At 44.8% G+C, this 27,641-nt stretch overlaps 3 protein-coding genes across 4 annotated transcripts in view; 2 read left to right on the top strand and 1 right to left on the bottom strand.

Annotated features, from left to right (window-relative positions):
* The window catches only part of LOC308169431 (piezo-type mechanosensitive ion channel component 2-like), a gene marked incomplete at both ends in the record, with an annotated part of 99,132 nt that extends 86,805 nt beyond the window's left edge, over positions 1-12,327 (top strand). The window contains 20 exons of the mRNA XM_080544113.1: positions 3-74; positions 324-490; positions 772-956; positions 1,789-1,989; positions 3,200-3,682; positions 4,354-4,612; positions 5,255-5,437; positions 5,742-6,084; positions 6,448-6,580; positions 6,999-7,146; positions 7,528-7,742; positions 8,353-8,511; positions 8,946-9,093; positions 9,768-9,956; positions 10,112-10,204; positions 10,473-10,642; positions 10,894-11,010; positions 11,423-11,502; positions 11,743-11,953; positions 12,075-12,327. Coding sequence (XP_080400239.1) covers positions 3-74; positions 324-490; positions 772-956; positions 1,789-1,989; positions 3,200-3,682; positions 4,354-4,612; positions 5,255-5,437; positions 5,742-6,084; positions 6,448-6,580; positions 6,999-7,146; positions 7,528-7,742; positions 8,353-8,511; positions 8,946-9,093; positions 9,768-9,956; positions 10,112-10,204; positions 10,473-10,642; positions 10,894-11,010; positions 11,423-11,502; positions 11,743-11,953; positions 12,075-12,327 — 3,809 coding nt within the window. The remainder of the gene's footprint in view (positions 1-2; positions 75-323; positions 491-771; positions 957-1,788; positions 1,990-3,199; positions 3,683-4,353; positions 4,613-5,254; positions 5,438-5,741; positions 6,085-6,447; positions 6,581-6,998; positions 7,147-7,527; positions 7,743-8,352; positions 8,512-8,945; positions 9,094-9,767; positions 9,957-10,111; positions 10,205-10,472; positions 10,643-10,893; positions 11,011-11,422; positions 11,503-11,742; positions 11,954-12,074) is intronic.
* Positions 12,328-13,543: 1,216 nt separating this feature from the next.
* On the bottom strand, positions 13,544-18,972 carry LOC308169786 (gamma-soluble NSF attachment protein-like). Of its 2 annotated transcripts, none has more exons than XM_080544530.1 (12): positions 18,832-18,972; positions 18,294-18,361; positions 17,952-18,036; positions 17,621-17,638; positions 17,492-17,522; positions 17,122-17,231; positions 16,626-16,692; positions 16,362-16,432; positions 16,184-16,262; positions 15,519-15,598; positions 15,255-15,384; positions 13,544-14,356 (listed from the first exon to the last, which is right to left on the bottom strand). In XM_080544530.1, exons 1-12 carry the CDS (start codon positions 18,885-18,887, stop codon positions 14,225-14,227), a joined length of 927 nt encoding a protein of 308 aa, XP_080400656.1. In that variant the 5' UTR covers positions 18,888-18,972; the 3' UTR covers positions 13,544-14,224. The 2 variants fall into 2 exon arrangements, with proteins under 2 accessions (XP_080400656.1, XP_080400657.1); XM_080544531.1 differs by having other exon boundaries at positions 15,294-15,384.
* A 787-nt stretch (positions 18,973-19,759) lies between these two features.
* twsg1b (twisted gastrulation BMP signaling modulator 1b) lies at positions 19,760-26,580 on the top strand. Its single transcript, XM_080544280.1, has 5 exons — positions 19,760-19,876; positions 20,545-20,691; positions 22,490-22,589; positions 23,876-24,136; positions 25,105-26,580. Exons 2-5 carry the CDS (start codon positions 20,572-20,574, stop codon positions 25,281-25,283), a joined length of 660 nt encoding a protein of 219 aa, XP_080400406.1. The 5' UTR covers positions 19,760-19,876; positions 20,545-20,571; the 3' UTR covers positions 25,284-26,580.
* Positions 26,581-27,641: the final 1,061 nt, after the last annotated feature.

The following is a 27,641-nucleotide window of genomic DNA, read 5'->3' as shown; positions in this document are numbered from 1 at the left end:
AGTTCATGTTGGCATTGAAGTGGAGGATCACGAAGAGGAGAGAGAGGAACAGAAGGAGAAGAAGGACGGACCAGGTTAGTGTAGCTTAGACCCCAACTCACAGCACACTCCTTGTCTCTGAGGCGTTGTAGATTCAAGTCGGTTACAAAGCAACACAAACACCTATGTTGACTTTACAGTCTCACATCGCTTCTGAGATTGGGTGTTCCAGTATTGTGTGTATGACTGTGTATGAATTTCCTCATAATGGGACCCTAAAGACCTAGTTTGATTTATTTTTTCAAATAAAAGAACTGTCTCGTCCATAATCTTCTCCCTCACAGACAACGTCCTGAAGCGGATTTTCAACATCGTCAAGTTCTCCTGGGTTCTCTTCCTGGCTATGCTGGACAGTTTCACCGCCTGGCTCAACTCCATGTGTCAGGAACACATCGACATCTCCACGGTGCTCCGCATCGAGCGCTGCATGCTCACCCATGAGGTCAAAAAGGTAAACATCCCAACCTGCGTTCATGACACACTAGATAGTTATTTTTGATCTAAATCTAAATCTCATGTTATTTCACATGGGGAGTGACTCTCTCTTCCTGTTGACATTCATATGCCATATCTAGACGTGTTTACCCACAAGTCAGCTGTGGGTAAATATGCAGCTGTTTATCTTTGATGTTTAGCTTTGCTGTTTTGTCCCGCAAGAATGCAACTTTGTCAGAAGTGGGACTAAACAATGTTAAGTATTGTTTAACCGACAGTCATTCTTGTTTGTAACAGGGTAATGTCCCCTCGAGAGAGAGTATCCACGTGTACTATCAAAAACAGATGTGCAAGACTGTCTCAACTGAGTCTGGCCTGGAGAGAGAACCTGAAGACTCCATCCCCCATAAGGCCAAGCTGCAAGGCTCTGCCTATAGGATGGAGAGCCAAGACTCTGTGGTTTCTCACGACAGCCTTTCCAGGTAAAAGAGCTTATGAAGACCAATGGAGGATACAGACTCTTTACTACATACAGTTGTCTCATAAGAGAGTGATAGTAGTGCCTAGTCAGTTTCACAGTGTCATTAAAGTCCTTCATGCAGAGAAGAAGATTGTTAAGGTTTCACACTATTCTGATGATGTGTCAAAGAGAAAAGCTATTTAGCGGCTTCCAAGGATAGCGCTGGAACTCTTCCCAAACACAGAGCCGTGACTCAGTTAGGCTGCGTTTACACTGCAGGTCATAATGCCTTGTTCCAATCGGAATGCAGTCGAAATGACACATATCCGATTCGTATCTTATTGAGGCCTGAATCGGATCTGAAAATATCAGACTCAATGTGCTTTTTTACTGCTTACACCTACATGTTACATATCCGATCTGTGCCACATGTGAGCATAACATCTGAATTGTGTCACCTGCGGTGTAAACTCACATGTCTCCTCAGACAATAATTGCATCCCATCTCTCTCTCTCATCCCTCCATTTCTCCATCTCTCCACATTTCTCTCCATCCCCCCATATCTTTCTCCGTCTCTCTCCATCCCTCCATCTCTGTCCATCTCTCTCCATCCCTCCATCTCTGTCCATCTCTTTCCATCCCTCCATCTCTGTCCATCTCTCTCCATCCCTCCATCTCTGTCCATATCCCTCCATCCCCCCATATCTTTCTCCATCTCTCTCCATCCCCCCATATCTTTCTCCATCTCTCTCCATCCCCCCATATCTTTCTCCATATCTTTCTCCATCTCTCTCCATCCCTCCATATCTTTCTCCATCGCTCTCCATCCCTCCATCTCTATCCATCTCTCCAGTGCGTACACAGAGGCCACCCTCCTCTACTCCTGCCAGTCCACTCTGGACCACACTGAAGGGGGCGGGGCTGACAGTGCCCAGGTCCCCAGGACCAGCGAGCGCGCCCACCCCAGACTCTCTAAGATGGAGGGGCTGGACCTCTCCTCCTCCTCCTCCCCCCCCTCTTCCTCAGCCGACAGCGGAGCGAGTGAGGCTGCAAGGTGAACAATGACAATACTATCTTTTTCTTCTCTTCTTTTCATTTCTTTCTCCTCTCTCTCTCTTACATCAGGGCATCATATAGTGCTGACTTTTGAAGTTGTAGCATAGGTCACAGAAGGGGTAGTGGTGGTCTAGTGGATAGTGAGTTGGACTTGTGATCAGAAGGTTGTGAGTTCAAATCCCGCCTGAAACCACACCACTACTAGTGTGCCCTTGAGTAAGGCACTTAGCCCTCAGTTACTCCAGGGGGAATGTCCCTGTAATTCGTAATTGTAAGTAGCTTTGGATTAAAAGCGTCTGCTAAATGGCAAAATTATTAATTATTAATGACTTACCTTAAACTCAGCACAATACTTTAAACCGAGTGGTAGTATGTCGCGTATACATACAAAAAAATAGGTAATGTACACTAGGGTAATGTACACTAGGTTGTTACACTAGGTAATGTACACTAGGGTCTGACACTAGGTTAATGTACACTAGGGTCTTACACTAGGGTAATGTACACTAGGGTGTTACACTAGGGTAATGAACACTAGGGTAATGTACACTTCACGGCCACTACTGTACTTCCTCCTGGAGATGGCGGTGCCAAGCAGCCAGCAGAGGTGGAAGAACAGAGCGATCAGGCTGGGTTTTGGGGACTTAAGCCTACCACACACTCTCTCTTTGAAGTGTACTTACTGACTCCCAGCTGCTCTCTTCTCTTTCTCTGAATCCAAGGCTTACGTTCTCAAGTACCTTTCTCCTATTCAAATCCAGTTCCTGCAGGAAAGGCCTTTATTTTAGTTTTTTTAAGCCAGCCTTTTTCTTTTCCGCTGTTAGAACATGTTGTCTGCTAGAATGGTGAAGTAGAAAGGAGCTTTATAGGCTGTAGTCAGAGGTGGGTCAGATGATTTGAGGCTCAGGAAAACACAAAGCTGGCGGGTTGAATCATGTAAACATAGCACTGTGGGTGGTAACCATGGTGACTCCCTGGTACAGTGTTGATGGCAAGTCTTTGTCTTAGTCTGACTGTCACCACCTCTGTCTTCTCATGGTGCAACACACACACAGACACACACACACACACACACACACACACACACACACACACACACACACACACGCTGCATCAAACAACAAACCCTGAACACTGTCACCAGAGCCAACAGACTGGGGGGGTTTAGGTTAAACAACTCCTCTCTTGTCTGTCTCTCTCTCCACCAGCACGGCCCTCTACTCTCGCCAAGGCACCGCAGACACAGTAGAGGAAGCAGACAGGGACCCCCCCCACTCCCAGAGAGACCCCCGCGCCGAGACCCCCTCCACCTCGGGGGGGCTGTACGAGGACTCGGACGGGGGGGGTGGTCACCACCGAGGGAGGGACTGGGACAGCCTCCTGGCGTCTGAGCAGGCGGTGGGCTGGTGCCCGGCCTGCGCCCAGCACCCCGGTGACCTCCAGCTCTACATGGTCGACCCCCCCCCCAGCGAGACCCCCACAGAGGCAGACATCCCCCCGTCCTACAGCAGAGCTCTGGGCCTGGACAAGGAGGGGCAGCGGGAGGCGAGGGCCTCGCCCAGGAGGGCCAAGGAGAAGAGGCTGGTCGTCGTGACGACGCCAGACGAGAGGCCGGATTTCCTGGCGGGGGACGCGACCACGTTCCCCGACCTCACCCACGAGCTGACTGCTAGCGACCTGCTACACGGCAGGTGAGGCAGTTCTGAGCACGTCACACACCGAAAAGGAGTCACTTATTTAATTAACACTAGGACAGCCATGCCTATTTCACCTACTCTTAGAGCTGTCTCGGGGCTCTAATAGACCCCCTCTTTAGAATTGAAGTCTGCTACTTACACACAAAGATCACTAGATGGTGCTTCTTGTAAATTAGCCTGCCTCCTACACAGAAAAACTGCAAAATAGCTTTATACTAACTTATCCTGATGTGATTTAGAAAATGTAAGGATACTGGGTGGTAGAAAGCACATATCTAGGAAAAGTCATGAAAGGAGGAGTCTTGAACTTTGATCGAGTGCAAAGGTATAAAAAGAGGGGTTTTTTTTACTCACAGGGTCACCGTGACCCCACCATGGCTGTTCTAGTGTTAAAGCCTCTCCAGGTATCTCTAGGTGCTGGATTCACAGACGATGTCCAGAATTAAATCACACTTGCAATGTAAAATCTCAATCGAGGATACTTTTTAGTCTAGCATTTGTCTTCCTCTGCGTCCAAAAAACAGCTTTATGTGTCTGGATATTATAGTGCATTTTTCCGGAATCATCTGCTTTCCTGTTTCTATATACTGACGCAATACTTGGAAACCACTGTCCTTAACTCCCCCACACCCACACAAACACACATACACCCACACACACATCAGGATGTTCTACGACGAGGAGCTGGAGGACTCAGAGCGTTTCTACAGCACCCAGCCCCAGCTGCTCCAGATGTGCTACGCCCTCTACAACATGCTGGTGGCCCGCTCCGAGATGGTGTGCTACCTGGTCATCATCCTCAACCACATGGTGTCGGCCTCCTGCGCCACCCTGGTGCTGCCCATCCTCATCTTCCTCTGGGCCATGCTGTCGGTGCCACGCCCCAGCAAACGCTTCTGGATGACCGCCATCGTCTACACAGAGGTACTAGATTAGATTAGATTAGATTAGGTTAGATTACATGCCGTAGTCCATAGTCCAGGACCCGTCTGTTGCTTCTCTGGGAAAAACGCTTTACATCAAAATAACTCTCTGTCGTAGTAATAACAGTAATATATCCGAGAACAAAATCTCAAAAAGGATTTGTATTGAAAATATAGAGTTTTTTCCTTGGATTACTCCCGGGGGTCGATGATTTGGTGTTAGTTCATATTGTTTGTATTGTATTTATTGTTTATATTGTTTAGGATTATTTTGCTGTTATTATTATTATTATTATATTATTATTATTATTATTATTATTTTGCTGTGGATTATTTTGTGGATTATTTTGATTATTTTGTGGATTATTTTGCTGATTATTTTGTCACTTTGTGACATTTGTGACAGCAGCTGGTGAAAGCGGGAACAACAAGTCTGCAACCGACCAAATTATTATTATTTTATTTTTTTCAGAATAAAAGTCTGACATTTTTGATTGGTTGTTTCCGCTTTCACCAGCTGCTGTCACATTTGTAAAAAGCATGTCAAAAAACATGTAAAAAGCGCTATACAAATATACTTGATCGATTGATTGATTGATTGATTGATTGATTGTCACCCTCTCTCTCTCTCTCTAAACCCCAGGTCACCATTGTTATAAAGTATTTCTTCCAGTTTGGGTTTTTCCCATTCAACCAGAACATGGAGGTGGACAAGAGCAAACCCTTCCACCCTCCTAACATCATCGGAGTGGAGAAGAAGGAGGGATACGTTCACTACGACCTGATTCAGCTGCTGGCTCTCTTCTTCCATCGCTCCATCCTCAAAGTACACACTCACTCTTATAGATAATAGCACTATATTGTATTATAGATATTCTACAACACTACTCAAACTCTTATTGATTAATTTACACTTGTTGATATTCTGCTATGCTATCCCTTATTTGATACATTGTCATACTCTATTACATTGTTATTACTTGTAATACTATTACATCGTTATTATATTATAGTGTTTATTCTTATACCATTTAATGGTCACCAGAGAGCATGAAGATGGAGCAACTGTGTAATAATGAAGCTAAAAATAATAAATTCATAATAATAAATGTGTTGTTGTTGTCTTCCAGTGTCACGGTCTGTGGGATGAGGATGAAACCAGGGGGGGTGGTGGAGGTGGAGGTGTAGGTGGAGGGAAACCCCCCCAGCAGCAGCAGCATAGTGACTCAGTCAGGGAGAGGCGGGACCAGAGGACCTCCTCCAGGCACGGGCAGAAGAGGCAGGCCTCAGGCAGCGCCCCCTTCAGGCCGCCTCCCCAGGCCGCCGCCTCCCTGGAGTCAGTCCACGTACGCTTCCCCAGACACGCCTCCCGCCTCCCCACGCAGCCCCCCCACGCCACCTCCACGCCGCTGCGACGGAAGAGCTCCGCCTCCACCTCCCACCGCTCCTCGCGCTCCGCCCACTCCAGAGGAGGTGACGACTCACGCCCCCCACCCTGACTCTCATATGGGGAACGCTGATGAATAGTGTGTGTGTGTGTGTGTGTGTGTGTGTGTGTGTGCGTGTGTGAGTGTGTGTGTGTGTGTGTGTGTGTCTGTGTGAGGTGTCTGATTGTGTGTGTGTGAGGTGTCTGATTGTGTCTGATTGTGTTTGTGTGTGTGTGTGTGTGTGTGTGTGTGTGTGTGTGTATGTGTGTGTGTGTGTGTGTGACTGTGTGTGTGTGTGTGTGTGTGTGTGTGTGTGTGTGTGTGTGTGTGCGCGCGTGCGCGTGGTGTCTGAGTGTGTGTGTGTGTGTGCGCGTGGTGTCTGATTGTGTTTGTGCGTGTCCTCACACAGACAGCGTGAGCTCGCGGCCCAGCCTGCGGAGGGCGGGCAGTCTGCTGAGTGTCCACCAGCGCAGCAGGAAGGAGATGATCCTGGAGAAACTCAGAGAACAGCTCATCAAAGCCAAGACCTTCACTGTCAAGAAGTAGGTGGACAACACGATGCGAGATTCATGAAAAGTCTAATAAGAAATTGTTCTAAGATTACCTCTAGACAGTTAGTAGGTGTCATTGTTGAATGCTACCCATAGGAATGAACCTTTCCAGCTGTCCTGGTTCCTGGTAATAGCTTTCAATATCATAGAGTATATAGTACGGTTAGCCAAGGGTTGTGTAAATGGCATAGCACACTAACGTGCATGCCATGTAATCACAGGGTCCCTGGTTTGAATCCGGCCATCGACAAATCCCGAGTGTCTTCCCTCCTCTCTCTCTCACACATCCTTTCTGTCAATCTCTACTGTCTCTATCCTAATAAATCCGAAATGCCCTAAAAAAAGAAAAATAATGTTTAGCCAAAAAGACGTCTTGATCTTACTTTGACCGTGTTCCTCCTCTCTGCAGGACTCTAGAGTTCTACATCCCCATCCGCCAGTTCTTCTACAACCTGATCCACCCAGAGTACAGCGCGGTGACGGACGTCTACGTCCTGATGTTCCTGGCCGACACCGTCGACTTCATCATCATCGTCTTTGGCTTCTGGGCTTTTGGAGTACGTTTGTCTCAAGACCGTTGTCATCACCACTCTATTTACAGTACATTCTCTAAATTCCAATAGTAATAATCTTGTCAATATTTTTTTTACGCTTTTTTCCTAGCACAAACGGTACATGTACTGTAGTTCTTTACAAAAGGAATTATGTATTGAATACTTTACATTTCATATCTTCCAGTAGAGGCTGGTGGTGGTAGAAGTCAGCGGGGGTTAAACCAGCATCCACTGATATCAACATATAACTTAATATGCTATAATACAGTAACATACAGATGATTTTCTTTAATGTATATTATGTTAATCATTCTGAATCTAACAAACATCAAAACCCCCTCAATGAATAACAACTTCCTGTCCCCACCCCCACCTCCCCTACAGAAACACTCTGCTGCCGCTGATATCACCTCCTCCTTGTCAGAGGACCAGGTTCCAGAGGCGTTCCTGGTCATGGTTCTGATCCAGTTTGGGACCATGGTGGTGGACCGTGCCCTCTACCTGAGGAAGACGGTCATGGGGAAGGTGATCTTCCAGGTCATCCTGGTGTTTGGGATCCACTTCTGGATGTTCTTTATCCTCCCGGGAGTCACAGAGAGGTAGGTAGCACAGAGGAGAGAGAATCAGAGGCTACGTTCGTAAAATCCGCTCTGAGAGCGCCGGAGCACACACTGGTTTCAACGTCATGAAGGGACCAAGTCATTTGAGTGGACAAGAGGCATTCCTATGAGGGCTGATCTGATTTGTAGAGCGAATTTACGAAACACAGCCAGAATCAGAACCAGACAGTAGTTTAGTGTTACATCCAATTATTTAAGCAATATCACACGAGAGGGAGTGTGTTATACTGAATATCAGCACGGCTGTGATTCGGTCGTAGGTATGAGGCCGCAGGCACGATATTCAAATTTTTGGAGTTGCACCTGTATAGTAGCACATAAACATTAATTTATCAATAATGATTGTATTTAGTGGCCTGGGTTGGTCAAGTGGTCTAGCACTGCGGTCTATAGTGAACACATATACTGTATGTCGGCATGGTTTAGAATCCGGCCCATGCCCTGCTGACATGCCCTCTTCTCCTTACTTTCCTGTTTATCTTCATTATCTCTCCAATTATCCAATAAAATGAAAAATATGAGTGGGACGACTGCCCCACTCAGGAAAAAATAACCTTAAAAAAACCAATGAATGTATATCCTTCTCCAGGCGTTTCAGTCAGAACACAGTGGCCCAGCTGTGGTACTTTGTCAAGTGCATCTACTTCGGCCTGTCAGCCTATCAGATCCGCTGTGGCTACCCCACCCGTGTCCTGGGCAACTTCCTGACCAAGAGCTACAACTATCTCAACCTCTTCCTGTTCCAGGGGTGAGGCCTCAACACAAACACAAACACACTCACACACACACACTTTGACAGTAAATCACATCCCTTGTTTTATCATAGCTGTGAGAGTTATATGATTATCGTATTTCTAAATACATTTAGGTTAAAACTAGATTCTTGTGGTCTGGGGTGGTCCAGTGGTCAAGCACTTTGAATTGCCCCCGTTGTATGAAATGTGCTATACAAATAAACTCGCCTTGCCTTGCGGTCTACAGTGCACACATATGCCTTGTCGGCATGGGTTCGAATCTGGCCCATGCCCTGCTGACATGCCCTCTCTCCCTCCTTCTCCTTACTTTCCTGTCTGTCGTCACTATATCTGTCCAATAAAATGAAAAATATGAGTGGGACTGCCCCCCAAAAAAACAAAACTAGATTGTTTATAGCCAGTAATAACTGTCTGTCCTGGTCCTCAGGTTCCGTCTGGTGCCATTCCTGACGGAGCTGCGTGCCGTGATGGACTGGGTCTGGACAGACACCACCCTCAGTCTGTCCAGCTGGATCTGTGTGGAGGACATTTACGCACACATCTTTGTCCTCAAGTGCTGGAGGATGTCAGAGAAGGTGAGTTCAACCCTGCTCACTAGCTATCCCTGAACCCCAAACCAACCTCTAACCCCTACCACCATGTTCACCACCACGTCTAAACCTGAGAGGATACCCACCCCTGTAACTCTCTGTCCTTCCCCAGTCTCCCCAACAGTGTAACTAAAAACTAAACTATACTATGTCCAAACCAAACTATGTTTAATTTGCCCATCAATCAATCAATCAGTTTGGAATGTGGTATTTCTGCACACATCCCGCCCAAAACCACACACCTGCACAGGAAGAACAGAGCTCTGGGAACAGAAACATGTCCTTCCCCAGCGATACCCCCAATCTCCCTAATACTGTAACTATGTCCTTCCCCAGTCTCCCTAACATTGTAACTATAAACTAAACTAAACTATGTTTTATTTGCCAATCAATCAATCAATCAATCAATCATTGTTTGGAATGTGGTATTTCTGTACACCCCCCAGGGAGAACAGACAGTCTCCCTAACAGTGTAACTAGTTCAACTCTGTCCCCCAGCCTCCCTAACAGTGTAACTAGTTCAACTCTGTCCTCCTGTCTCCCTAACAGTGAAATATGTCCTTCCCCAGTGATACCCACAGCCTCCCTAACAGTGTAACTAGTTCAACTCTGTCCTTCTCCAGTCTCCCTAACAGTATAATAATTATGTCCTTCTCCAGCGGTACCCACAGCCTCGTGGCCAGAAGAAGAAGAAGGTTGTGAAGTACGGGATGGGAGGGATGATCGTGATGCTGCTGATCTGTATCGTGTGGTTCCCGCTGCTCTTCATGTCTCTGGTCAAGTCTGTGGCTGGAGTTGTCAACAAACCGTTGGACGTGTCAGTCACCATCACTCTAGGGGGATTCCAGGTGCCGCTCCATTTAAATGCAGATTTTTTTTAGGTTAAACGTGAACATGAATGTGTGGATTTGACACAATTTACATTTTTTGTGAAATGAATACTATTTTCTGAGGATGAAACGTAATGACCTTCACTTTAACTGCCGTTCTGCTTTTTCTTCAGCCCATCTTCACTATGAGTGCCCAGCAGAATCAACTGAAGGAAATCACCAATGCCGATTTTACAGAATTTTCAAATTCATACAACTACCTTCCGGTATGTAAACCAAGCACCCCTGTTAAAGTTGAGTTGCATCTCTGTAAATAATCACCAGGCAATACTCTCTTAGACATTTATTGATGCTACCAGTGTTATTGAATATCACTGCAAATGATGTTTCAATGTCACAGTATTACTATGGATAGCATCATTAGTTGAATCAGGTGTACTGGCATGGGGCTATATCAACATTCTCGGGCTGTACGACCTAACCTCTGCGTGTACGGTAGTTGATATCAAATGCCTTTCTCCTCCTGGTCACTAGGGGGCGATGCAGTTCCTGGAGGCGTACACCTCCGAGGATGTGACTGTGGCAGAGCTGGAGGGCAGCTCAAACTCTCTGTGGACCATCAGCCCTCCCAGCAGGAAAAACCTGATGGACGTCATGAGTAAGGAAGACCAGTTCCCCGTCACCATGTCCTGGACCATACAGAGGTAAACCCCTAACCCATTCCTCCTACCCCCCTATACCCTAACAGATACCCCCCTACACCCTACAAGACACCCCCCTATACCCTACCAGATACCCCCCTATATCCTACCAGATACCCCCCTATACCCTACCAGATACCCCCTATACCCTACCAGACACCCCCTATACCCTACCAGACACCAGTCTTCAGATTTAGAAGATGTGGTGCACTATTTCAACATGTTATCTCAAAGCTGTTTCCTCTCTTCAACAGGAACCTAAGTCTTGGAGCCAAAACTGAGGTTGCAACAGATAAGCATGTGACATACCTGGACATGACCACACGCCAGGATCTGATAGACCTACTGAACGGGACGAGAAACCAACCTGTGTAAGGATAATTCACATTTACATTTACATTTTGGGAATTTAGCAGACGCCTTTATCCAAAGCGACTTAACAAATACATTTGGCTAAGTAAGTGAATCATCTATCCATCACTCATCATAAGAAAAATAAATCTATGCTAGTACCAGGGGCCATTGGCAGTCACAATGCTAGAAGAAGGAAGATTTACTTTTCTTTTCTTTTTGGACCATCTTTATTATCGGTGAGGGGCAATCTGCTTTACAGCTGACAGTCAAACACATACAAAAACATGACATACACTATAGTACACATAATAGAGAATAGAAGGCCTTCAATAAACTGTAGTGCAATAATATATTGTCCAGGACTAAATCCACTTCCCCTGCACCGTGCACTAGTTCTTAAGTGTTGTTTCCGTCTTGTGGTCCCTCCAGGGTGATAGAACAGGTGTTTCCATGCTTCATCCGAGCTCCCAGCGACTCCAACGCCAAACCCATCCATAAGCTTTATAAAGGTAATGTACTCATCAATAGGCTACACTTTGTAAGCTTATAAAGGTTATGTACTCAACAATAGGATACACGTTGTGGGCTTCCTAGGGATTACTAAGAATCGTATTAAATGTGATGGATTTACACTTCAATCATCATTTTACATAGACACAAAGTGGTTCACAACAAAAATAATACTAAGCAAAATAAACAATATCATCTAACCAATAGTATAATTCCCACATGTGCCACGTCCCTGTCAGACGATAGATATAAGGACATTCTCCTGGCCCTGGGGCGGACCCACAACAGCACCGGCGAGATCCAGGAGTGGTGGATCGTCGACCAGCCGTCAGCAGGCAAGATCGAGATCAGGAGCTCGGCCGCGGGGAGGAAGAGAGAGGCGGGGCTCCAGCTCTATGTGTTCAGCGATAAAGTTAGCCCCCCTAGTCTGGGCTTCCTGGCAGGATACGGGTGAGTGGGGAGAAAACATACTAAATACAGTATGTTTCTAACTGTACTCTTTTGATAAACATAAACATAAACTACAGTTAGAGCAGAGTTTAACTTCTGCGTGTGCCTTTCTCTCCTGCAGTATTATGGGACTGTATGCCTCCGTGGTGCTGGTGATCGGGAAGTTTGTGCGCGAGTTCTTCAGCGGCATCTCCCACTCCATCATGTTTGAGGAGCTGCCGTGCGTGGACCGCATCCTGAAGCTCTGCACCGACATCTTCCTGGTCAGGGAGACCGGAGAGCTGGAGCTGGAGGAGGACCTGTACGCCAAACTCATCTTCCTCTACCGCTCACCAGAGACCATGATCAAATGGACCAGGGAGAAGCTCAAGTGACAGCGCCATCTAGGGGACAAACTAAATGTTAGGATCTCTTAGAATTGCTAGATAAAAGCACAATCATGACAGGGAGAGTCGCCGCGCTTCCTCCTACGTGGGCGCGACTGTGACAAGGCGCCTTCCTAACGAGTGAATTTCCAACCCCGCCGCCCGCCGTTGACCTACACAACGAAACGACTCTGAAGAAGCTGTTTTTGTTTGTACTTTGTTGTACAACTCTGAAGAATTGCAGCCACCAGTCAAGTGAGTAAGCGCGTCGGCATGACAATGTGACATCACTGACAGGCCAGACCAGACATCACACGACGAGGAGTGGCTGATGTCCCGTCTGCTCCTATTAGGAAACGTGAACCATGGGTTGTGCAATAAACTGTCCTGATCGCTGGCTGTAAACTTGAATGGACATGTTTACTTGAGCTAATACAGGAAAGAGAAGAGGAAGGCGTTGGGAACTGACAAGACACTAGCCACTTTTGTTTTTTAAATGTAATTCCTTCTTCTGTCCGCAACTGCTTTGGCTTCTCTAGATGGAGACGGAGGTGAGAGGTTGTGGCGATGAAGAGAAAATGACAATCTCTCTCTCTCTCTCTCTGCCTTAAGTTGTTTCTACAGACTGAACTAAGGGAGCTATCACAGATATCGTTCTCAGGGAATGAATATCATCTCACCACAAAGGGAATATGGCTTTTATTAGCCTGTAGAACGTCTAGAGAACCAGTTCAGCGGCAAACGGTGCAGATGTGAACACTGTATGGAGCTTGTCCATATTAATGAAAACCCTTATGAAGACCTGTGAATTGAGAGGGAACCAATACAGAGATACCTATTTCTGAAGTGTATTTCATGTATTGCGTTGGATAAGTATTTGATTGGCTTGAAGACCCCTCTTTTTCCAACATGTATGTTGTAGTGTTATCATTTCACCTGTAAAGTTCCTTTCAACAAAATGTGATCAAGGCCATCAAAACGTTGCATTGGAAGATGCCATACTGCCTTTGTGTAAGTGAATAGATAGTTTTCATGTCATGACAAAGATGTACTGTACCTCGTTTGTGTAAGGAGTAGGCCTACAGTTATCGGTGTAATTGTGGTTCAATGCCCTGAACATAAAGCACGTTTGAAAGCTGATGTGTTGATATATTTGCTTTATTTCATTCCATTCTTCAATTGAGTAAAAACACCAAGGCATTCCACAAACATACAATCAGCATGCTCAAGATTTCAAGAATAGTAAAAGCATAAATTCTCATTTACAGTATCTTCAGAAAGAATTATAATTTCTCTTTCAGTACTGTATCCTCATTTCTTTAGCTTTTAGCACAGTATATATACACAACAGAGTAAACTTCAGACTTCACAGAGACCATAGCAAAAGGAATGGCTGCGTCCAGATCAGGATTCCATGTACAGATTAAGTCATCTCTTTCCCCCAATTTGACACATCGACCATTGAGGCAAAGACTGATAAGCAGAGAATATAGAGATATTACACAAATTAATATCTCTTTGCTTACTTTCATAACTGAGTCAGAAAAAAACATCCCCGGAGGCAAATAGTATTTCAAAACCAAAATCACTTAAAAGCTAAAGTTAGGGGATGAAGAATTTAGCATAATATATACTTCAACAAAGGCAGTCAACCCAAAAAGGGACAAATACACAATAAATTCATTATGATTAACTCCCACAGTGTTGCTAGGTGTACATCATTGTCATATATCGTCATGCGTTCGTAGCGATGGTCCGAGTGCCGAGCAGTTCTTGGATATGTCAGCCGATGGAGGTAAGGCAAGTTCATGACCCCTGCTGACATGCTCAGTACAGGGGACAGGCTGAGGAGGACTCCCCACAACAGGAAGTGCTGTGGTCCAGACAGGAAGTCCAGGATATGGGGTTAGCACAGGCCCCCGGCGTACTCGTCCTCGTCCTCTGCAGGCCCCGCCTCTCCAGCCTCCCCATCTGCAGCAGCGCTCTTCTTCTTCTTCCCGCCTCCTGGAACCTGCAGGCTTATGGCCAGCTTAGCATACTGTAGGAGAATAGAGCCCTGTGTTAGCTTAGCATACTGGAGAATAGAGACCTGGGTTAGCTTAGCATACTGTAGGAGAATAGAGACCTGGATTAGCTTAGCATACTGAGGGAGAATAGAGACCTGGGTTAGCTTAGCATACTGTAGGAGAATAGAGTCATGGCTTAGCTTAGCATACTGAGGGAGAATAGAGCCCTGGGTTAGCTTAGCATACTGGAGAATAGAGACCTGGGTTAGCTTAGCATACTGTAGGAGAATAGAGCCCTGTGTTAGCTTAGCATACTGTAGGAGAATAGAGCCCTGGGTTAGCTTAGCATACTGTAGGAGAATAGAGCCCTGTGTTAGCTTAGCATACTGTAGGAGAATAGAGCCCTGGGTTAGCTTAGCATACTGTAGGCGAATAGAGTCATGGCTTAGCTTAGCATACTGAAGGAGAATAGAGACCTGGCTTTGCTCAGCTTAGCATACTGTAGGAGTGACGCTCCCTATTTCAAACCTCTCTGGCGCTAGCGAACACTAGCTCACCCGAATATTGGCTAAGTAGACATCATCTAACTAACGCCACCGTACTAGCATCACTTGCGCCTACATCACACAAAGAACAATGCCGAGGGAGAGAGGAGTATAACAGATAAGCAAGCACTAACAGAGAACAATGAGGGCTTTCAAAACGATTTCACAGCCAAGCCTACACATTAATCTAAGCGTATGCTAGAGGATAGGGTATGGGAGCCTGGAAGGGTCAAACAGTAAAACCCATACCTGTGAAAAGCCTAGAAAGTAATCAAAGGGGACAACAACACAGCACCATTTGAGAGGGAGAAACTCCAAGGTTGTGATGACATACAATAAAGTGTACAAAAGTGTACGTGGAAACACGTTACGCCAGAGGACTCACGTCGTTGTCCATGTATTTCAACAAGGGGGAGTTACAGACGCGGTGGACTTTGTCTTCATCCTGCTCATCGAAGCCCTGCAGAAGCGTCTCCAAGGCAATACAGTCTTCACTCCCACTGAACCCTGGGAGACTAGGAGGGGGGGGGGGGCAAAGGTCATCACATGACAACATTAGATAAATACACCATATGCCAAATCTACTCTTCGCCCCTAGCCCCAATGCCCTTGATCTGAGAGGACTGGATAGGTTTATTCAATAACATACCTGTAACTTTCTCTCACACATTTATCTGCTGCCACAAAGTCGGCTCTGTGTAGGTGAACAAGCACCTGCGCAATGGTTTTCTGAGGATGAGAAAACGCATACAGAACCTTTGGTTACAATCAGCATAAAATAGAGCACACAAAACTAATTATGTACTCCCTTTTACATACATTTTATGTGGTTTACGTTTATTTTTGGCATTTAGCAATTTATTCAAAGCCTTTATCTAAAGTGACCTACAAATATACATTTGTCTTGTCAAAGTGAATCGTCTATCCATCAGACCCATCTCTTTAGGCTACACCTTAACTGTCTCTCCTGAGACATCTACTACCCCCCTGTACTGTTTCTCCTGTGTTAAAAAAATACAAATAAATAATTCTTCCTTCTTCTAGCATGACAACTGCTAATGGCCCCTGGATTGAGCTTAGATTACTTTTTCCTACTAAGACTGGTGGAAAGATGATTCCTTACTTAGTCAAATGTATTTGTTGTAACTCGCTTTGGAAAAAGGCATCTGCTAAATGCCAAAAATGTAAATTCAAAAATGTAAAATCAGTCGTGATAAGCAATAGTAATCTATGCTAAATCCAGGGGCCATTGGCAGCTACAATGCTAGATGAAGGAAGAATACAGGATGACATTTCTTGAAGGCCAACACCAACCTTAAAACACGTTGGGTAATTCTCTATTTCTCTATATATGTTCTTCTCTTTCTGAATGGACACCGCGGCATCGTCGAACCTGGTGGAAACAAATACCGTCAGTTACAGAGGGGGAAAGGGAGGAGGGTGGGATGATGAGGCAGAACCACAGATGACCAATAGGAGGAGAGAGATGTACTTGTGTTGCCTGACGAGAAGTCTTGACGCCTTCCCTAGAAGCTCGACAGCTTGACGTAGTCGATCCTCATTCTGCAGACATGCCCAGTCATATCAATACTACTCCTGTTTATTTGATCTTGTTACATATTGCATTGTCATATCCAATATCACTGAAGGAGGATGTGATAAGTCACCGCAATTATGGTAATGAATTGAAGCTATGACATAAGAGAATCCTAATGATTTCAGATTCATTTACATAAATAGTCAAATCAGACCGTACCTCAAACACATCTGCAGCTTTCTGGTAAAGATCCACTGCTTTCGCTAGGTCCTGTGGCTCAATAAGTCTGTAAAATTAAACATTTAATCTTTAAATGTTTACACCTAATGTGAAAAGACACAAACAAGCATCATTATGAACACTTAAAACAGACATCAAGTCTCAAAAATAAACATTGATTCAATAGTGAAGCATTTTTTTTTCTTCTTTTGGTTCTATACTCCAAGGTTTGGATTTTAAATCTAATAATTACCATTACGTTACTATTAAGTACAGATTCATCGCATAATAATAATTGTTTGATTTAAAAAACCTTGGAGTATAGAAAATAATAATAATAATAATCGCTGTCCCATTACTTACACAGGGCAGTGTATGTACTTTGTGGAGCATCGATAGTAGTCATTTACAGCATGATTTAGGATGATATGCATTTAAATATTTAAAGGGAACCGACTTCAAGTGCCCATTCTAGGATGACTCAATGGATACATACTTCCCAGCTCTGTCCAGTGCCAGCGCTGCTGTGTCTGGTGTACCATTCTCCACGTACATCATACTGGCCCTCTCAATGTACTGGATGGCCTCGGGCATTCTCTGCATGTCCTGATGGGGAAAACAAACATGTTTGTCAATGGTTACATCCCAGGAAAAAGCATGTATACAGTACCAACCCACATGGCAGTTCTCCAAGTTAAGAAATACATGGATATATCTAAAACAAAAACAAGAATGGTACAGAAACTGCTAAAATGAGTGAACATCACTGTACAGTAGAACATGTAACAGGGCCTTGGATGATAAATACAGTACAGATACATAAGCCCCAACAAAACAATTACATAAACCAGAACCCTAAGACTAACCTTTAGCATCATACCAGCTTGTTCAAGAGCTCTGCAAGAAAAGAGACACATCAATAACACACGCATCATCATGACCAAAGCACACAAATCAACATGGATGTATAGTCACTTGAAACATTTCATACTCACTTGGCAGCATGGAATAAACTGTACAAGTTGAGTTAAGAAGAATACATTGTATACCACACACGTTGACAGTCAAAGGTATTCAGATACATTTAAATTGCAGGATATAATTCAATATCCATTTTAACTGCTTTACTAGCACCAGAACAATGTTACCAGTTACACTGAACGGGTGCCGCAGAGCGCCCACTAACGTATGGGAATAACAAGGCATGCAATTGATCATATCAAAAACATAATATCAATTGCATACATAACAATTACCCATCTCATATTCATTCAAATCATGAACATGCTGACTCAGCCCACACTGACGTGAGTTGTGAAAGGATACGTTTTGTTGTTGGTATGGGCCTCGGCTTCTTGTAGGTATGCCTCCTTTGCTTCCTCGAGCATCTTGGCGTTTTTGAAGGCGACAGCTGGAAAAAAGGGGATGGTTTGTCATTGTCATGGAGTGTGTCAGCGTTCAGAATTCAGCCAAGTCACAGGGTTTCCCCCTGTGCACATCCTTGCACCTCATCACAACTTCCACCTGTGTGCGTTTGGCAGTGACACTCCAGTGGCACTGCGCAAGAACTCCAACAGGGAGGGAGGGGTGTAGGGAGGTGAGGATTTTGGGCAGACAAGCACAGACCTCTAGACTCTAGAGCAACAACTGCATTGGTGCATCGGTTACCTGCTTTGGAGTACTCTGATGCAGCGCTGTCATAGTCCGGTTTCCACTTCATAAAGCTTGTCTTTAAACTATGAAAACACACAGACACACACACACACACACACACACACACACACACACACACACACCGTATCATGTGATGACTAGTGACAACATGCAGTACAGTCGAGACCATAGTAGCCAATGAGTGAGTGCGTGAGAACTGGTTGAAATGCGTGAGTCTCACGGTGATTGCGTGAGACTTGGCAGCTCTGGTAGCCATGAATAACTTAATGTAGGTACTAAAAGCTGGCTTGACAAAGGATGACACTGATGCAGGTGCTCTGCCCTGTTCCATCCTGTCATGACCATGAAAGACACGCTGCCATTCGTTTGCTTATTAATGTCTAAATATACTAAACAAACATGCATATTTACACGTGCTGTGGCAGTAGACACTGACAGACAGATCTCACATGTAAAATATCTCTGTAAATAAAAGGGTAGCAAGCCAGCTAGGTGTGTAAGCTAGCTGTCATGCTAAGGTAGATTTCCTTACTATTTCTCAGCCTTCGCTATGTGATCGTGCGCCTCGTTGATCTTCTGAGCAGCCATTTGGGTTGTCTTGTCCACCGAAAATGTAATCGGGTCACGATTAATCTCTCTACTGTATCCTGAAATGTCTGAAGCCTTGCTGTATCTGAAGGCTTAGCTTGTCTCTGTATCCTGAATGATAATAAAGAGAGACGTGGTGACTACGGAAGCCGACGAGTTTCATTCGCATTGCATCAAGACTCACACACAGGGGGATTGTGGTGGAAAAATGCCTAGTGGCAACAATGTATGTGTATGTATTTCTGTAACACTGTAACAATGTTAAGACTTTGTAGCCTACTTTTCCCTCTTCTTTGCCATATTAGATCAGCAATTACTTAACTTGAAGTTTGCTATTGAAACGGTCTTCATTATTTCTTCTAGGAAAAAAAATATAGGCTATATTCGGAAGAACTTAAAACAATATTGTATTAATTGTATTCTAACAGCTTTACAATATTACCTAATGTAAAAGTGATTACTCGAAGGGAATTAAATTAAATGACATTTCCCAAAACATTAGATTTTGAGTTCAAATGCTTTTAAATAATAGGCTAGAAAAAAAATAACCAACACGATAGGAATAGCCAAGAACATCACCCCAGGCCAACTATTTGTAGTTTTGTAGGTTTTTTTTTGCATTATGTGGTACTATGATTCATTTGTTTATAAACATGGCCCACTTACCTTACCTTTTCGGACATGTTATGTAAATAGTGTTTTTTGTTTTGTTTTGTTTTTTCTTGTTTTTGTTTTGTTTTTTGTTGGTATAATAACTATTTCTTTTTTCACATGTTCGAAATAAAGCTTTCATTCATACCTGGCTCCTGTGGCTGGAATGGTGATCTGTATCTTTAAGGCGCGTGCCTGCCTTCCCCAGCCTGCTTTGTGTAGTGGGGAACCAGAGTCACGCCATCGGGACAGAACATGCTTTAATTCTGCACAGAAGAGGTAAACAAAGAGAGACAGGAACTCCATTCTTTGGCCGATCCAGCATTATTCTTGACAAGGTAAGTGTGATCTAAGACTTAGATTGCATTTGGCAAACAGGCTGCAGGCATATTCAATTATGTCCCTTAAAATCAAACATACTCCAAACTGATCCTGTAGTGTTGTTTAGGTATGTCTCTTCTTTTAAAACACGAGGTTGAAACTTAAGGTACCAGTCCAGATCACTCATCTGATCATCTGATCTCAAAGTTGTTCATTTTTAGTAGGGACTTAAAATTAAAATGGAACTGTTGTTCACATAACACCGCGCAAGCAAGCCTGCCCTGGCATCAGAAACCAATTATTGAATTACAGATTACACTGTCCTGCGCAATTACTAACGTTTGCATGCATGTGAAAGTTGACTAGTTTTCGGGGTTTTAGAGACCCTAAGTGCGCAACAACTTGTAGATCTGAGCAGGGCTTGAGGATTGCATTGCAAATTGCAATAGTTTAAATGTGGATTGCGGTTTTTTTGTTGTAGCGAAGCAATGATGCTCCTTTTGAAGCAGCCGCAGGATTTAACATCACAATTGAATCAAAGGGAAGTTAAAAACGTGGCCGTTTGACAGGGATTTCCTTCGTTTTTTGTCATGCTTATTGTGTCCTGATACTGTCTCGTAGGCTAATGATACGTCTACGTCTTCTATGATAATGAATTCAGTCTTAATGTTGCCTCCTTGTCTAGATTACAGTTGTTTAGGATCGTGTCGGAATGAAGTCTGCTACAATCCTCCTGCCAACTGCCCTCCTTCTCCTGCTCTCCGGACTGTCCCTGGTCGGCGCCTGCAACAAGGCACTGTGTGCCAGTGATGTCAGCAAATGTCTCATTCAGGTATGCGAAATGCTAGGAAAAATCACTTCTCAAATATACAAACAAGAATAACCCCAGGGTCTTGTTCTCGACAATTGATTGCCTTGTAAACCCTGCTCACCAAATGCGAGGAATTTGCAGCCCACTTTAGGGATAAGATAACAAATATTAGAATTTGTATTACTCAGGAAAGACTAGGTTTGTGCCAGTGATGTCAGCAAATGTCTCATTCAGGTAAGGATCACAGATCATTTTAGTTGCCTATATACTAGTGCAACCTTTTACTATCTACGTTTTTCCTCTTTAATAGTTGAAATGACTCTGTCAACTCTATGGAAGGCCCACAAGATAGGCTACCCCCCTTATTCAGTGGTGAATAATTTCTTCCCGTCATGGAAGGTTCATTTTCCAACATTAATTCCTGGATGTGTAGCTAAGACTTGATGAACCTGCCGCAATGCATTTCCTGTGTTGAATTCATTTGATCTCATGCTGTGTCATGATGTCATATAAAATCTCAAGCGGTGGTCACGCTCTGTACTGGACATGCTCATAAAACCGTGCCACTGCCTCTAAAGACAGGCCTGCTGGGAATAGCAAACTCAACAGAGAGGAGATACTATAAAGGACCTCCGGAGTTGGCAGCACAACAGTCGAACTCAGGTTTCAAATTTACAGTGCCTCTAAAGGATGTAGTTAGGATGTAGAGGAGAACAGATTGAAATGTGGATCGAGCTCCATTGCTTCTGGTTGTGGTAGACCAGTGTGGTTGTGTGGTGAAGCTTCGTTAACTCCATTTCCCCTCCCTCTACCCTCCCCTCCCTCACTCCCTCTCCCCTCCCTCCCTCCCTCTCCCCTCCCTCTCCCCTCCCTTCCTCGCTCTCTCCCCTCCTCTCCTCCCCTCCCTTCCTCCCTCCCTCTCCCCTCCCTTCCTCCCTCCCTCTCCCCTCCCTTCCTCGCTCTCTCCCCTCCTCTCCTCTCCTCCCTCCCTCCCTCTCCCCTCCTCCCCTCCCTTCCTCCCTCTCTCTCCCCTCCTCTCCTCCCCCTCCTGTCCTCTCCTCTCCTGTCCTCTCCTCTCCCTCTCTTGCACATCTGGTATTTGACCCCTGTGCTGCCTGTCGACTGCTCTCTCTGCTGCTCTAGAGGACTCGGAACACAGGCAGCTGGAGGTCAGCCCAGTCACTCCTGTGGAAACCACAAACATCCTTTTACACACACACACACACACACACATACACACACGCACACATACTCACTCACTTGCGCTTTCAGCCTCAATAACTTTCTCTCTCATTTACACACACACACACACTGTAGCGATTAACAGCGTCAAGTCGCTGAGAAGCTGAGGAGGGTCATGTTTGATTGTATGACACGCTAACAAAAACAATTCGCTGAGATCCAAAACACGTTTCATAGCATTTATTAACGAGGAAAATCAAACTTAGTAACGGACAAAGTAATCACAGCGATCAGCGGCAGAATAACGATCAAAAGCATTCAGAAGTGTACAAAAGCGTTCAGATGCGTACAAAAGGCGGGTTACCTGCCGCCATGCAGGTGAACAGGTGCTTATTATAACCATACATATCACCGCCCATAACCATGTGACTTCAAGATCAACAATTACCGTGATCAAAGCAATAACAAAAAATAAACAAACAAAATATAAACTCACAATAAACCCCATTCACCATTTATACTAAATACACATAAAACCACATTCATTGCTCCTACACACACACACACAGATATTGTCAGACTGTCTCACGCACACACACACACACACACACACTCTCACACTGTTTCTCATGTACAGGAGTTGTGCCAGTGCCGGCCCTCTGATGGGAACTGCTCGTGCTGTAAGGAGTGTATGCTGTGCCTCGGGACGCTGTGGGAGGAGTGTTGTGACTGTGTAGGTGAGTGACAACTGCCCTGAACTCACCTGCTGTCTGTCCCGGTCCCCATGACAACTGCCCTGAACTCACCTGCTGTCTGTCCCGGTCCCCATGACAACTGCCCCGAACTAACCTGCTGTCTTCATGTTTCTGACATGAACTAACAAGGGGCGGCTGTGGCGCATGAGGTAGTGTTGCATCAGGTAGACAGGACAGTTTCGAGGGAGTGTGATGTGTGTGGGATACAGGATGAAAACTTAATGCATATGCTTTTTGAATGTAGAGAAATGAAGGGATTTGAAGAAAGGTTGAAAGGACTAGTGAAGAAGCATTGGGGGGTGGAGGTGGTGGGGATGCAGGAGTGGAGGAGGATGGTGGTTTTTGGGGTGGAGGGAAAGAGGAGGGGAGTGAATATATGGTGTTTAAATTATGTATTATCACAGGCTAGGTATGCAATTTATTTGAGGAGAAATTTAGCAAGATTTGAGGGAAAGTGGATAACGGTGTGGAAAGTCTTTGAGGGATTGGTCAGGAAGAATGTGGGACTGATGCACAAGACAGGGCAAAAAGATTTTGAGAAGTTGTTTATTAGGGATTGTGGGTTTATAAGGGTGGGGGTGGATGGAGGGTTGGAGTTTGATTTAGATTTTTGAAGATGTTTTTTTTTGTTGCATTCATTTGTTATTGATTTATGTTAAAGGGTTATTTTGGTTATGAAGGACTGACGGAATAATAGATGGATGCATCTCATACCAAAATGGTATGGGTGTGTTTTGTTTTTATTTATTGGTTTTAATTTATTTTATTTGAATTAGAATACAATGAAAGCTATAAAATGAACATGTATGAATATGTATAGCTATGATTGTATTTAAAAGAATATTTTAATAATAAAAGATAATAAAAAATAAAAAAAAAGAGCAGGCGTCTAATGATCGCAAGGTCGGCAGATCAATGGTTCGAACCCCGGCTGTCCACATGTCGAGGTGTCCTTGGGCAAGACACTGAACCCCAAATTGCTCCCAATGAGCGGGCCCGGCGCCTTGCATGGTAGCTTGCCGCCATTGGTGTGTGAATGTGTGAATGAGAGGCCATTGTAAAGCGCTTTGGAATAAGGCTATATAGCATTTCCTAACACCTTCACACAGTCTCTCCATTTTACAGGCGCTGCCAGGTATGATATCATGATGTATGAGAATAAAGAAGTACTTGATACTGGTTTACAGACCAGGTCTTCATTGCTCTATCTATCTATCTCTCTCTCTCTCCCCCTCCCTCCCTCCCTCCCGTCCTGCCCCTGCACTCAGGCATGTGTAACCCCAAGAACTACAGCGACACGCCGGCGACCTCCAAGAGCACGGTGGAGGAGCTGTATCGACCCATCCCCTCGCTGTTCCGCGCCCTCACCGAGGGCGAGGCGCCCATCAACATGATGGTGGTGTCCTTCCCCGTGTCGGAGGAGCTGTCTTACCACGAGAACCTGGTGTCGTTCCTGGAGACCATGGACGACCACCAGAACGTCTCGCTGCCCGGAAACAGCATCCACGCCAGCTACGAGAACACTCAAGGTAGACGCGCACACGCACACGCGCACACACACACACCCACAAAAAAAACTCAACTCAAATTCAAACCTTGCAGTGTTTTTTGGAGGGCTTAGCTGTAATGAACTCATTGCTACTTCTCCTTTGATCTGCACTCTGTGGCTGGACCTGACAACTGACATCAAAGATGATTACATTTCAGGGCTGCTGTTTTTTCGTTTGATGGGTTCAGCGGGCGCTGTCAGAAACCAGCCCTGGGTTATTTGTGTGTGTATATATATATATGTGTGTGTGTGTGTGTGTGTGTGTGAGAGAGAGAGAGAGAGAGTGTGTGTGTGTGTGTGTGTGTGTGTATATATATATGTGTGTGTGTGTGTGCGCGTGTGTGCGTGCGCGTGTGCGTGTGCGCGTGAGTGTGAGTGTGTGTGTGTGTGTGTGTGTGTGTGTGTGAGTGTGTGTGAGTGTGTGTGAGTGTGTGAGAGAGAGAGAGAGAGAGAGAGAGAGAGAGAGAGAGAGAGAGTGCGTGTGCGTGTGCGCGTGCGCGTGCACGTGTGAGAGAGAGAGAGAGAGTGCGTGTATATATGTGTGTGAGCTCCTTCCATATCCACTGTCTGAACCCCTGACCTCAGATCTGTTTCCCTTCCCATACACACACACTCATTAACCAGCCCCCCAGCAGTGCAGGAAGCAACCCCCCCCTCCACCCACACACACACCCACCCACCCGCTTTCACCACCCTGTGTGTCGGGGGGCAGAACCATCAAAGAACACATGGGCTTAAATGCCTCATGGATGATGCATGACGTGAATGTGGAATGCCTCGCCTCAGGGCTTTGCTCTCTTTTGTTCTGAATTTCTGCGGCGGCACCGTTCAACAAAGACACATGTCTCACAACTTCTTGTTTGTTATAAGTCGCTTTGGATAAAGGGGCGTCTGCTAAATGGCAAAAATGTAAAATATTATTCTCTCTGATTTCCCCCCCCCCTGCAGACATGTGCACGGTGGTGTATTTTGACGACTGCGTGTCCATCCGCCAGTGTAAGCAGTACTGCGAGTCCATGGGCGGCTCTAAGTACAGATGGTTTCACAACGCCTGCTGCGAGTGCATCGGCCCCGAGTGCCTCGACTACGGCAGCAAAGCCGTTAAGTGTATGAACTGTCTTTTCTAAGCGACGGTAAAATGCATGGGACTGGCCTGGCCACAACAGGGTGCTTTACTCAACATCACCACAAGGGGGAGCTGAGTCTGGACTGCAGGATCAGGTGGATGAAGTTTAAAAGAAGTTGGATGAAGTGCCTTTTAACAATATGTAACAGTATTGTTGTGTAAAATATTAGCCCTTATGAATTATTTTGCTCTTGACAATTCTACTTTTTAAAATATCTTTTATAGGTTTTTCTAGCAGAGAAATATATGTATTGTTTTTACATTCCTTCATGTTACATTCCATCACGTCAAATGCCAGATCAATTATTCTCGTAGTTCATTGAAAATGCAATCAGTCTTATCAAACGTGTGATGAAAATCTTATTTCTGTTGTAATCGACAATCACAGTAGATGTTGTTCGTAAAATTCGTATCATATATGATGCTGATGAATGTGTTGTAAAATAAGTTATTACCTATCGAATACCCTCCCTCCTTGGGATCATACTCTGTCCAAATCCACAAACAAAGATCTTTTTTTTCTGTTGCTAAATACTGTGCCCTACCGAACACGGCCAAGTTGTTAGTTCCTGGAACCCTCTGTGTCATTCATTCCTCACATCTCAGCAAGTAAACGTCACAGGAGACATTTGGTTTTCCTTACACAGCAACAGAGACTAGCAGGGACTAGCCTCAGTGATACAGCCAGCCGACAGTAATCTGCTGCTACATTTACACTACATTTATGGCATTTAGCAGACGCCTTTATCCAAAGCAACTTACAACAAATACATTTGTTTAAGTAAGTGAATCATCTATCTATCAGTCATCATAAGAAAAAAGTAAAAAGTCATCTATGCTAGGACCAGGGGGGTCATTGGCTGCCACAATGCTAGAAGAAGGAAGAATTCCCCTTTTCTTTCTTGTGCTGTTTTCCCTGTCCTGGCCTGAGTCTGGAGCTGTCTGCTCTGGCTGGGGGTCAGTACTGGCTCTGTGTCCTGCAGTGTTTTATCTCCACCTATAAGGCTTGTGGTTCACTCTGTCATAAGATAATCATGTTGGCTGGTTATTTGGTCTTGAGGACAGTGTGTGTTATATGGGCTGGTGGTACTGTTCAGGATGAATGTAATTTGGCTGTTGCATTGTCCTGGAAAGTAACAGATGACATACTTATTTGTGTACAGTCATTTATCAATATCTAATTGAGATCGGGGAAAAAAGGCAGAAAAATGGCTGTATTGTTGAAAATTGTTGTTACATGTTGTATGAAATGATACGAATAGGAATATGTATGTACAATTCATTTTCATTTCCATAATTGCAAAAAAATAAAAAATAAAGGGAGGGAGAAAAGGAGAGGACGGGTGGCATGCGACTGTCATTGTAGAAAGACAGAAGGGGGGGGAGGGGGGCATGTTTCTGGCTTGGGTCTCACAGCGGGTTGGTAATGCCCAGCTGGCGTGTTCCAACAACAGTAGTGCAGTGTGTCTGTCCGCCCGGGTACATCCCAGGTTCCTGTCCTCACAATGAAGCCTTTCTCTCTAGTCTCATCACTCTCTCTCTTTTCTCTGCTTTCTCTTGTTCTCTGCTCTGTCTCTCTCACCGGTCATGTCCTCCAGGCAGAGCAAAGCCAGCCAGACCAGGGGGGTATTCCATCAATGTTGCTAAAGGACAATCCAGGCTTATTTTTGATAAAGCCTGGATTTTCCCTTTAGTGACGTTGATGGAATACCCCCCTGCTTGCTGTGGTGAAGTTGATCATCAAGGTTATAATGGTCATTAGCAGGGATCAGATTAGCATGAATGATGAATGATGCTTATCATGAGTTATGATTCAGATACAGACAATTCATACTATAGAAACAGTTGTAGGTAGTCACTTTAGAGAGTAAATTGTGCCAAAGCGATGTGTATTTGTGAACTACATATCAAATGTATTACATCTCTCAAAGTGATCTACAGTTGTTGTTTATTTTTTGTAGAACATCACATGAAGACTCTGGATGTTGTGTTATGACCATATCACACCTTAACTCAATCATTCAACCCGTTATTCTAAACCAATGGGATCCATTGTTAGATCTGCTAGCTACAACTGCCCATTAATAGCAATCAGAGGCCCAGCCACTCAATTACAGTGAATCAAGAAAGACATTTACGGCATTCAGCAGACGCCCTTATCCAAAGTGACTTACAACAAATACATAACACAACACTGACTAAGTGAATGAATCAGTCTTTAGCAAGAAAAAGTAATCTATGCTCGGGCCAGGGGCCATCACAATGCTAGAAGGAAGAATCATTTTTTTGTAGAAACTGTACAGGGGTTAGAGGGGATGTAGAGGTCTCAGGGGGCAGTTAAGGTGTAGCCTGAAGAGAT

The sequence above is a fragment of the Nansenia antarctica genome (assembly GCF_963989245.1).
Source record: "Nansenia antarctica genome assembly, chromosome: 13".
NCBI lineage: Eukaryota > Metazoa > Chordata > Actinopteri > Argentiniformes > Microstomatidae > Nansenia > Nansenia antarctica.
Note: the sequence above shows the minus strand (reverse complement) of the source record. Positions and strands in the feature narration are given on the sequence as shown.

Coding starts and splice junctions, on each gene's coding strand:
- LOC308169786 (XM_080544530.1), bottom strand. CDS start 18,887: ATGGCTGCTCAGAAGATCAACGAGGCGCACGATCACATAGCGAAGGCT. Junction 18,362..18,831: donor ATAGCGAAGGCTGAGAAATA/GTAAGGAAATCT, acceptor GTGTTTTCATAG/TTTAAAGACAAGCTTTATGA. Junction 16,693..17,121: donor GCACTGGACAGAGCTGGGAA/GTATGTATCCAT, acceptor TTAATTTTACAG/ACTTATTGAGCCACAGGACC.
- twsg1b (XM_080544280.1), top strand. CDS start 20,572: ATGAAGTCTGCTACAATCCTCCTGCCAACTGCCCTCCTTCTCCTGCTC. Junction 22,590..23,875: donor GGAGTGTTGTGACTGTGTAG/GTGAGTGACAAC, acceptor CCCTGCACTCAG/GCATGTGTAACCCCAAGAAC. Junction 24,137..25,104: donor CAGCTACGAGAACACTCAAG/GTAGACGCGCAC, acceptor CCCCCCCTGCAG/ACATGTGCACGGTGGTGTAT.